At 35.2% G+C, this 11,316-nt stretch overlaps 1 protein-coding gene across 1 annotated transcript; it reads right to left on the bottom strand.

Annotated features, from left to right (window-relative positions):
• Positions 1-6,232: 6,232 nt before the first annotated feature.
• Positions 6,233-11,110, bottom strand: cfl2 (cofilin 2 (muscle)). Its single transcript, XM_048190970.1, has 4 exons — positions 10,952-11,110; positions 8,923-9,230; positions 8,498-8,574; positions 6,233-7,239 (listed from the first exon to the last, which is right to left on the bottom strand). The coding sequence occupies exons 1-4, from the start codon at positions 10,952-10,954 to the stop codon at positions 7,127-7,129; spliced, it is 501 nt and encodes a 166-aa protein (XP_048046927.1). The 5' UTR covers positions 10,955-11,110; the 3' UTR covers positions 6,233-7,126.
• Between the last annotated feature and the right edge of the window lie 206 nt (positions 11,111-11,316).

The raw sequence follows: 11,316 nt of genomic DNA, 5'->3' as shown, positions 1-11,316 counted from the left end.
TGTGTGTTAATGTGATCATTCACCGCAAGGGGGCGACAAACTCACTTTAACCATGGAGAAAACAACTGCTTATCTTCACCTGCTGGTGGAGTGTGATGCTGTGATTGTCTCCTTTATTGCCTTAATACCCCACTAATAGATCACTGCCAGTCATAACCATCATAATACAGTAAATAATGATTTCTGTACACTAAATACTTGTAATTATAAGGTTAAAGAGCATATTTACATGTATAAAACCAGATAACCTCAAAATAATTGTGGTGTGCTAAAGTCATTTAATTCATTGCAATTTGTAATGTATGCTTATTTATTTAATTGTTTCTGAACCATGTACAAAATAGTTTTAATTTTTAACCTGTTTTGCTGCTGCATAGGCCTACTGTACACCGGTGCTGCATAATGTTAATGTAAAAGCAGCATGTACGAGTGTTAAGTTAACAATATATATGCTAGTATAAAGAGTAGGGTGAATTCGGGTTGATTGGGACACTTTTTTCAAGTCATCTCAATGGCAAAAAGTGTCCTAATCACCCTGAATTGACCTTATATATTTCTTTTTTTTTGTTAAAACTCAAGCTCAGGATGAAATCAAAACATAGGCTGTTGAGAAATACATACAGGCTTCAACATCACAGACGTGAGCATTCATAATAACACATTGAGTAACTTTGTCCTGAAGTGAAATCTTGTGACCCGCAACATGCAATAACATTGATATGCCCTCAACAGGTCATGTTGCACTGCAATAGACACAACAAATGCATTGCAAAACAACTGATCAAACTGTTCAGTTAACTAAAATGCCCATAAAATGTTTATCGGTGAATTTCAGCTACTGTTAGAGTAAATCATGACATAGTAACAATCCAAAATCTCCCCAGAAACACTGCAAACCTGAAGGTCAATGTCTTTTTCTCTTTATTCTGAGAAACCACATTCTAAGTAACTCAAGATCGCACCTCCTCTCTTCTCAAATTCCTCCATCCTTTAAACTCACAGACATTCTGTTTAAAGCAGAAGGAACAGCCAATCCAGTTGACAGTAATCATGAAATATTTTTAACATGATGCACATTCTCACATGCTTTGCAGCAGCAAGCTATCAATACTTAGTGCGCGGTGCACACACCCTTTCAGAGCACAGAACCTGCTGGAGAGCAAGGAGAGGTCATTTGTTTATTTTCAGCTCACTTGTCCAGACACAGAGATTCAGGGCTTACATGAAAGGCACTTTGTTTTCGTGCAGTGGTGGATATAAAAGCTCTGACATATAAGTTGGCTACGTGAGCAACTCTTAAGATGGCAGTTAAATAAACTTGTGATTTTCTTGCTGTCTGCATGGTGTGTTAGTTGAGGGTAGAGATCTGCATATGCATCCTTTTCAAATTTTGCTTTAATTATAATTTTAGTGAATTTTGAGTACCCTACTGGTGAACGTGATTTCGCCAACAACATGTTCCTTGATCAAACACCTTGTTGATCCTGGAACAACATTCCAGTCAACTGATCAGATTTAGAGTTTATGTCAAGTTTAGGCTCACATCAAGGGTTAGGTGCTTCTACATCAGTGTTATTCACCCATCATTTCCCTCTGATTTTAGGGATAACTTATGGGTAGGGTTAGGATTAGGACAAAATTTTCATTTAAAGTTTGAAGTTTCAAAGATAAAATGTAAAGTTTGTAGATCATTTTGTTTCCTTTCTGTTTCCATTGTTTCTTATCTTGTTTTTGTTTGTTGCTATGGTTACTCATTGTTTCATTGATTGTATCCACCTGCTCTTTGTTTAGCTCTGTAGTTACTCTGTGTATTTATAGCCCTCAGTTTGACTCTTTCTTTGTCTGTTCACGTTTACTTTTAGTTGGTTGTGATTTTCTTGTGTTTCTATGTATTTAAATGTAATTAGATACTGTATGTAAGCCTCTTTTCAGCTACTTTGTAGTTTGAGTGTCAAAGATATTAGCAACTTTTACTCTCTGCTTGACTACATTTTTGAATAAGTGCATATGTACTCTTTACTCCAATACATTTGTGATGAGTAATCTGATTACCAGTTTTGGGGAAAGTAATGCATTACAATATTGTGTTACTTAGTTACTTTTTATGAAAAGTAATGTGTTACATCACTTTTGTGTTACTTTTTCTTACCTGGGCTAGGCTGGGCTTGCTTGTTTGTTTTTAATAACAAAAAAAAGTTATATTTTTTGGTTAATGTAAAGGCCCTTTCACACCAAAAGTGAAATGAATAAGCCTCAGGCTGAAGGAAATGTATATTTATGACTGTACAGTAGAGGGCGCAACTCAAAGAAACCTTTCAACTGTGCTGCCAATCTGGATTAAAGAAGAATAGGATACAGGAGATGAAAGTTCAACACTCTTATTTCTAAATCTAATCTAAAGTAATTTTCGCTTAATAGTATGGTTGAATTAGATCATTGAAGGTCAGCAGCAAAAACATTGGTTAATAAAGTGAGATTAAATACATAAAGTATATTTGTGTAATTTAATATAATGTAGTTAATTATTACAGGTTGCTTAAAATTCTGAGATTGCATTTCACATTTTTATTCATTTTGAGGAATACTGAATGTTTTTGTGAAAGTGAGTTGAGTTAATGCATGTTCACATTTGGACTAGAACTACAATAACTATCATGTTCACACAGCACTGCACTTTATTTCTCTCAACATGGGGACAGGAGGGCTGTCAGTCAATAAATGTGAAAAAGTAACTTGCATGACTTATTTGAAAAAAAGTAACTTAGATATTTTGTTGTAAATTGAAAAAGTAATGCACTACTTTACTAGTTACTTGAAAAAGTAATCTGATTACATAACTCAAGTTACTTGTAATGTGTTACACCGACACTACTGATTACTCATTGCATATGACTTTTTCTGCAGCATTTTATTTCAATATGAGTTTCACGGACAGCTTTTATAGAAAAAAACATTACTGGTTTGCAACTTAAGACAAAACAGTTGCTTTCAGTTAAAACAGCTCAAACATACGTTTTAGTCTGGGACTAATCCTTGTCTCTGAAAATGGGAGTAAGACTTTTACTCAAGTCATATTGGAATTTGTGACTTGTAACTTGTAATGGATTTACAATAAGATATTATATATCATACTTTTACTCAAGAATGGTTTTCTGGTACTCTTTACATCTCCGGCTGTGCTCCTGCATGTTTTTTATTGTTAGTGACTGCTGCCTCTAGGTCCTGCCTCAACTATTCTTACTTGCTGCAACCAACTGGGACAACAACATTCAAAAGTTTGGGGTCAGTATTTATTTGTGTTTGCTTTCAATGTAATACTTTTGTTCAGAAAGGATGCATTAAATTGATCAAAAGATTCTATTCATTAAACTGAACTGGAATAAAATGTATCCTTGTTTCTACAAAAATATTAAGCTGGTTTCAACATTGATAATAAAAAGAAATATTTCTTGAGCAGCAAAACAGCGTATTATAATGATTTCTGAAGGATCATGTGACACTGAAGACTGGCGTAATGATGCTGAAAATTCAGCTTTACATCACAGGAATAAATTACATATAAAACGGTTATTTTAAATTGTAATCTTATCTCTCACAATATTGCTATTTTTACTGTATTTGATGAAATAAATGCAACCATAGTGAGTATAAGAGACTTTCAAAAATTATTTCAAAATCTAACCAAACACAATCTTTTCAACAATAGTGTAGCTTAAGCTTTTGTGTAAGAATTTATTAATTAAACCATTTTCTGATTTCTGATACAGATCAGTATATCAGCCAGGCCAGTTATCTGTCTGATATTGAGACTGTTGCATTGATAACCTGTGCATCAGTTCCAAAATAATAATAAACATAAACACTATATAAATAATTATATAAATATTTTGTAAAATATGTGTTTATTTTGTGTACACATCATTTGCTATCACTGAACTGTATTACGAATATATTGGCTTTATATCAGCCATCAGTCTTCCTTCTCTCTAGATACTGTCATTGTCCATTGGAAAACTTGTATCAGTTGAACTCTATACAAACAGATCAGTCATGTCCAGGTTTGCACCCCCACAATATGTGCTTACTTGAGAACTACAGAGAACTAGTTTCATAACCACTACTAGAAAGTTCCCAGAGGAGACAACAGTGTGGACATGTGTTCATAACTGAACTATAATCAACGGCACAGATGAAGGCCAGTACTTTCCTTCTCTGAAAGCTTTTATACAATGGGGATTTCATGGGTTAGATTTGTAACAATCTAACATTGTGTGTTTTTTGTTTTTTTTTTGATTGTGTGATATTTGAGAGCAGTTTTTCAGTGAAACTGAGAGCACCCTTTCATTCGTGCTATTTCATTCAAGAGTGAGAAACACTCTTTATAACACAAGAGTGAGGAACTCTTTTTAATACATTTTATAACCGCTGCCCAGCCTGTTCACCAATGTCCCTTTTGTAGCTCTTTGAAAGCATGTTCAGTTTTGCCATTTGTGGACAACGATGACAAGACACAAAAGCATGCTGGCCATAAATAGCGCAGAGCAGCAGAGGATTGCTCCCTGCCTGCGGATCAAATTCTCCAAAGGGAAAAGCAGCCACTGGCCTCAAGCCCAGATCTACTGCAAGACCATGCTCATAGAAACCGCTTGGCCTGTAAGAAGTAGTTAAAGGAGGTTGGGCTGTTCATTTAAACTTTATTAAATGCTTAAAGTCATACATTGGCTTCCTCAGATATAGGTTTCTGATTTTCTCCTAGTGAGTTCAACCCTTTACAAGCTTGTATGAAAGAATCAGAATCCCAAATCCAAACTTAATCAAATACTACAAAAAAAAAAAAAAAAAAAAAAAAAAAACAGTTCAAGAACTAGAAAAGGAAGGATTGTCAAGAAAACTCCAAATATTGCTTAAAGCATATTTAAGTTTTAAGTCTTTAAGTTTGTATTGGCTTTATGTACTTTCAATACTTTTATATCTACAGCATTAAGGGATGGATGGATGGACGGAAGGATGGATGGATGGATGGATGGATGAAATGACAGAACAATAGAATGATAGAATAGATAGATGGAGATAGAGCGAATGAATGATAGATAGATAGATAGATAGATAGATAGATAGATAGATAGACAGACAGAACGATAGATGATAGAATGATAGAACTGATATGAGATGGAGACAGAATAAACAAAGATGGATGGATGCATGGATGAAATAATGGACAGAATAATAGAATGAATGATAGATAGATAGATACAGACAGACAGAGACAGACAGAATGATAGACAGAGAGATGGATAGAATGACAGCATAGATAGATAGATAGATGGATGGATGGACGGACGAACAAACAAACAAATGATAGAGACAGACAGAACGATAGACAGATGGATGGATGGATGGATGGATGGACGGATGGATGGATGGACGGGCGAACAAACGATAGAGACAGACAGAACGATAGACAGATAGAATGACATAATAGATAGAGATAGATAGATAGATAGATAGATAGATAGATAGATAGATAGATAGATAGATAGATAGATAGATGAATGGATGGATGGATGGATGGATGGACGGACGAACAAACAAACAAACAAACGATAGAGACAGACAGAACGATAGACAGATAGATGGATGGATGGACGGACGGGCGAACAAACGATAGAGACAGACAGAACGATAGACAGATAGAATGACATAATAGATAGAGATAGATAGATAGATAGATAGATGAATGGATGGATGGATGGATGGACGAACAAACAAACAAACGATAGAGACAGACAGAACGATAGACAGATAGAATGACATGATAGATAGATAGATAGATAGATAGATAGATAGATAGATAGATAGATAGATAGATAGATAGATAGATAGATAGATAGATAGATAGATAGATAGATGGATGGATGGATGGATGCATGGATGGACAGAATGACCGATAGAGGATAGATAGATAGATGGATAGACAGAACGATAAACAGAACAATAGTCTTTGATTAACGGTCTTCACAGGTTATCCTTGACATTGAACATTAAAAAATAATGTTTTATGAAATATGAATTCATAAAATAATGCAAATAAAAAATATTTTTCATTTAATAGCCCATTCAATTAGGCCATTCTGATGACTAAACACACACCGGTCAAGCATATCACACGTCATTGAGGTGACACCCTAATGAAATCAGACCATTTAATAGAGCCAAGAAATCCATCCAAGAATTCTGCCACAAGATTTTATTTCAAAGTGGCACCTTCCTCGATCTCAAAAACAAAGTTTCACTTCAGGCTGCAATTATTGCCATCATTACAGATAATATTGTATTTTCATGTAGTGTTAAAAAAAAATAATAGAAAAAAAAAAAAAAACACATTCCAAGCAGCTCGGCCTTCATGTTCTGTGGTGCATTTGAATCAAAGGCTGCAATGGAACAGTTCAAACCATCTGTTTATGTCCATATGCGTAACAGGAATGAAAGCTGTGGTAACTTCTATTCCGGGTTGACAGACACAGAAATTCCAGACAGAAAGTCCTCCTTCAACTGATGGTGTAAAAACGAAAAGTGCTTTGTTTATCTGCATAAAATTAACGTGTTTTCCATGTCAAATGAGCCAGATTAGGTAGAAGAGTTCAAATAAATAGTTTCAGACTTGTAAAGTGCTTGTCACTGGTTAATGCATTGCTGTGAGGCATTAACAAACGGCATTCTCATATAAGTTCTCTTACAGCATAATAGAATATCTCTGAAAATACATCATAAAGATATCTTTTTTTTTGCTGGTTAATATATGTGATCATCAGAGCTTTCTACTGTTTGGCAAAACACGCAGAGGGAGACAGAACGTTCTTCGGGGACGTACAAAAATTACCACAAACTGCAAAAGTAAGCTGGCATTCAGCTGGTAGATTTGTGTGTGTGTGTGTGTGTGTGTATGTTAATGTTTTTCTTAATGTCATATGTTAATGAGATCTCCTTAATGTTGAAAAAAAAAAAAAAACTTAAAAAAAAATAAAGAAAAAGGGAACAAACTAGGACTATTCCTTCAGGATCAAATGATAGAGACAGCTGCTAAGATGAAAGCGTGTGGAATCCAGATGGCACATGGCTGTTTAGTTTACAATGGTCTCCCCTCCAGCGATACAACCACACTTCCTCCCAACTTTTCTGCCAGGGTTGAGCGGTCCTGAATGTCGTCTAAACCATTAACCTGCCATTCGTGTTTGATACCTGAAAAAAAAAAAGAATTAAGAATGAGTATGTATTCATAAAAACATTTTATTCTACTATTTTCATTCTAGAAATAACTCGGTTATTCCCATTGTAGTGTTTTATGTGAATATTGGCTTCTGTGTTCATGCTTTGTTTCTGGTCTTATTGAGAATGATTCTTCAGATTATCTTCATAATCTTTCATCAAAATGCAATAACTCGCATGACTTGTTTGACCCATTGTTATTGTGTCCGGCTGTTTGGGATTCTTCAACAGACACTGCAATGTTCTTAAAAAAGTGCCACAGTGTTGTCGCAAAATCAAGCTACAAATGACTTACTTCTTAGTCACTGTGTAAACTGGGAAAGAAAGTCATGGCTACAAGATGTAAAAAATCTAAAGGACACAAATTTTGATTAAAGCATTGTTTTAGTTACAAAGTTTTATATATATTTAAATGGTAGAAATAATATTTGAGCGAAATACACACCACCTAGACAATGGCTGCGTCCGAAATCACATACTCTCTTGAGTAGGTACTTATTTTGAATAAGTAATTAGTTCATGATCGCTACAAAAATATGTTCTATATAGTATGAGTGTATGTAGTATGAATGTAATCCAGACATACTACATTCGCCATGTTGTCATAATCAGGTGACCTACCAGTGTCGGTTCACTGCCATTCACAAATCCTCTCTTGTGGGATAGTGAAGTGTCCATCGTATGCACACTTCAGAATCTCGCCGAGAGTAGTAGGTCATCTGGGTACTTTCTGGCTACTCTTTTATGAGTGCTGAAAATTTGGACATACTTCTTTTGTCACATATTGTTTTTCGCCAACTATATAGTAGGGAAGTTTGCGATTTTGGAGGCAGCCATTTTACAGTATCCTTGTTACATATTATATGTAGTCAAAATAGTAATTACTATAAATTATGCATAATTACATGCAACTAACCCTAAACCACACCCTAATCCTAACCCAAACCCTATAGGAAGTAAGAAAATAAGGTGTAACCAAATTATCTGCTAATGTCTATTGCAGATATCACAGTCAGCTTGCTCTCGAGTGATCACGAACCGGATTTGACCATTCCAATATGGCGGACGGCTTATGTATAGCAGCCCATAGAACAGACATTAATGAGGCATCTATGTGTGTGTGTATATATATATATATATATATGGGAAGACTGTATTGTATCAGCATGTGGAACCCAGGATCTGTTTTGTAAAGATTATTGGTATTCTTAGCGAATATGACAGTACTCACCTGTAAACTTCTTCTTAATGGCATCTTTTGAGCTAGCATATATCATCTTGCTTTTTAACGGTGCACCTTCAGGAGCCCTTAAATCAAAAATAGCAATGTTCAGTATGCATGCTAACCAAAAAATAAAAATAAAATCATTGACTTCGTGCAAAAACCAGTGTATTCTGTCAAAAACTAAACAAAAAAACAAACAAAAAAACCCATATAAAATTGCAATTCGCTTGTTGAATTTTAGTGATGAAGTACATTTTGAGATCAAACAAGGTATAAGGGATAAAAAAAAACTAAAACTAATACTAACCAAAGCTTTTCCAAAGATACAAATTTAAAATTTAATAAAAACTATTTCAAACTAACTAAATATGCATTAATAATAATGAGAATTTTTTCTAAACTATAATAACCTTTTCAGACAGACTACATACCAAAATATAAATACCAAGTCTTCTTTCTTAGACTCTTTAGTTTCATAAGTGGCATCATATAAGCCATATCTGCAGTCATTAAGAGGTAAGAGCTTCACAAAGCAGGCGTAGGGGTCGTCAACAGTGTCTCCAATGTCTCCTACTAAGATCTGCTTGCCCTCCTCAACGACAATCTTCTTCTTGTCATCGCTGAGGCAGAACAGCACTGCCTTTTTGCGCTTTTTCACCTCGTCTGAGGACGAGGACTTCCGTACTTTCATGTCATTGAAGACTTTAATGACTTCATCATTGACTGTGACACCAGAGGCCTGTGATGGGAATGAGACTGAGGTGAATACAGATGGTTGAGACTAAATCAGCAATTCTACAAGTCCATACTTGGATGTCTAAACTCTGTATTCCAGTGGCAGAATAACCAGCAAACATATCCATAGTAAAAAATAACTGTGGGGCAATATTAGAAGTAACAAGCCGTCAGATTTGGATCACCTCACTGGCATTGACTGATCCAGTGCTCCTCACAAACCCTGACTCACGTACGTGCTGCGCATAGCCAGCTGGTCTGTCACCACAGTTCAAATCTCTCACTCCCCTTCGAAAATGGACTGGAAGGCCAAGTCATAGTGGGGTGCCTGGGCCACGATACAACTATGAAAGCTCCTCCTGGGACTTTTTTAAAGTGATTTGGATTCATGATCAATGATACTTCACTCTCAAAACAAATGAGGCCCTTGGAAGGTTGAATTAATCCATTGAAACAAACCAGTGCTTGACATTAATGAACATCTCTCCACTTGCCGTTTTAAGACCTATTCCTCAATACTTACTGGTAAATAACTTATCATTACCATGTATTTTTTATCTGCAAGCAACTATTCTTATACTGACTATCTAGATTTACTGGTAATTATTGATTATAGTACTTATTAGATATTATTACAGGACTATAAAATCTTTTAAAATCAGATATTAGTAAGCAATGGTGATTACTATAGGTTCAAATAATTATCATAACTTAGAGAGATACTAGTACTACTTATTCTTTGGATATACCATTAACTATTCCAATTGCAATGCAATGAAAAAAAAGGTTTTTCTTAGTATTTATCTATTTTTTTCAGTACCTAAACATTCTTAAATCAAGATATGAGGTGCAAAATGACTTAAGAGGTTAAGTCTTGTTTTCTGAAACAATTACCAAAATTAAGTAAGTTTTTGATCTGGTAGCGGGGTAAGAAAATATTTTTTTTGCAGCAATTGTTTTTATTAAAAAAATATGCAGTTAAGTGCTATGGAGTTCTGTCAATTAGATATCAAGTAGTTCCTGTTCCACATTTACTAGTAACTATTATTATTATAATTATTTTAAATCTATTTAATATTTAATAAATAAGTACTATCAAGTATTGTAATAGTTACAAGTATCTAAACCACTAGCGGCGCATGCGCACAGACGCGCTCTGAGCAGCTGGTGTAGAGGTCCGACTCCCTCTCTCTTTTTCTCTCTCTCACACACACTATGGCTACTAAATCCTTTTGAATCATAAGCAAGTAGCCTAATTCACTCCCCCGGACACACAATAGTCATATCACGGCGTGAAACAGCTAATTCTGATCTGATTATGAGCGTTTGGGTCCATCAATATAGTCCCTATCATTTATTTCTCCAGCGTCCGTGAGTAAAAGTTGGAGAGGCATGCGCTCAGAGTGATTAAAGCACCGGCTAAAATTAGCTTAAAATGGCCGCCTCTGGCTATAGGCCTGGGATATAGATTTATAGCAAATCATAACTGATTTCAATAATCACAAAATAAATTTAGAGCCGAATAAAGCATTATATTCTTAAAGCGGAGCGCATACAATCACGGATCCGCTAGAGCGCCACAGCGCCGCAATACAGATCCTGCCGGAGATGAAAACGTGACAGTTGCTGATCAAAAGTTTTGATAGAAAGAGTTTCAAAATAACATTATAACATCCGTTTTGAATTAAGAATTATCTACGTGTGAGAAAAAAAGCCCGTCCTTACCATGCTGTCCGATGCGATGAATCAATGAACGATTATTTTCTTGGTACTTCTATCAGGGAATGTGAACAACCGAGACAGTATGAGAGTGTGTGTGTATGTGTGTGTGTGTGTGAGAGAGAGAGAGAGAGAGAGACAGAGACATCACTGCACAGCCGCAGTGAAGGGCTGCTCGAGCATATGCAGTGTCATTCACTGTCTTCGGGACAGTTGGCAAGAGACATCATAAATTTGAATTACAGCAATCATTTAAATATAGCCTAATGAAAATACAATGTGAATTGTTTACACTTTTTTACAACTTTTACATCATGAACATTATATAAGACAAGATTAATATCTAGTAAATTACATTATAGACTAGAAAA

The sequence above is a fragment of the Megalobrama amblycephala genome, linkage group LG5 (assembly GCF_018812025.1).
Source record: "Megalobrama amblycephala isolate DHTTF-2021 linkage group LG5, ASM1881202v1, whole genome shotgun sequence".
Taxonomy (NCBI): Eukaryota; Metazoa; Chordata; class Actinopteri; order Cypriniformes; family Xenocyprididae; genus Megalobrama; species Megalobrama amblycephala.
This window is presented reverse-complemented; position numbering and strand designations above follow the sequence as displayed.

What these genes read in the sequence shown, in the direction of transcription:
- cfl2 (XM_048190970.1), bottom strand. An exon ending in GACTTGGTATTTATATTTTG is followed by an intron (nt 8,575 to 8,922) that starts GTATGTAGTCTG and finishes TTTTGATTTAAG; the next exon opens with GGCTCCTGAAGGTGCACCGT. An exon ending in CATTAAGAAGAAGTTTACAG is followed by an intron (nt 7,240 to 8,497) that starts GTGAGTACTGTC and finishes TTTTTTTTTCAG; the next exon opens with GTATCAAACACGAATGGCAG.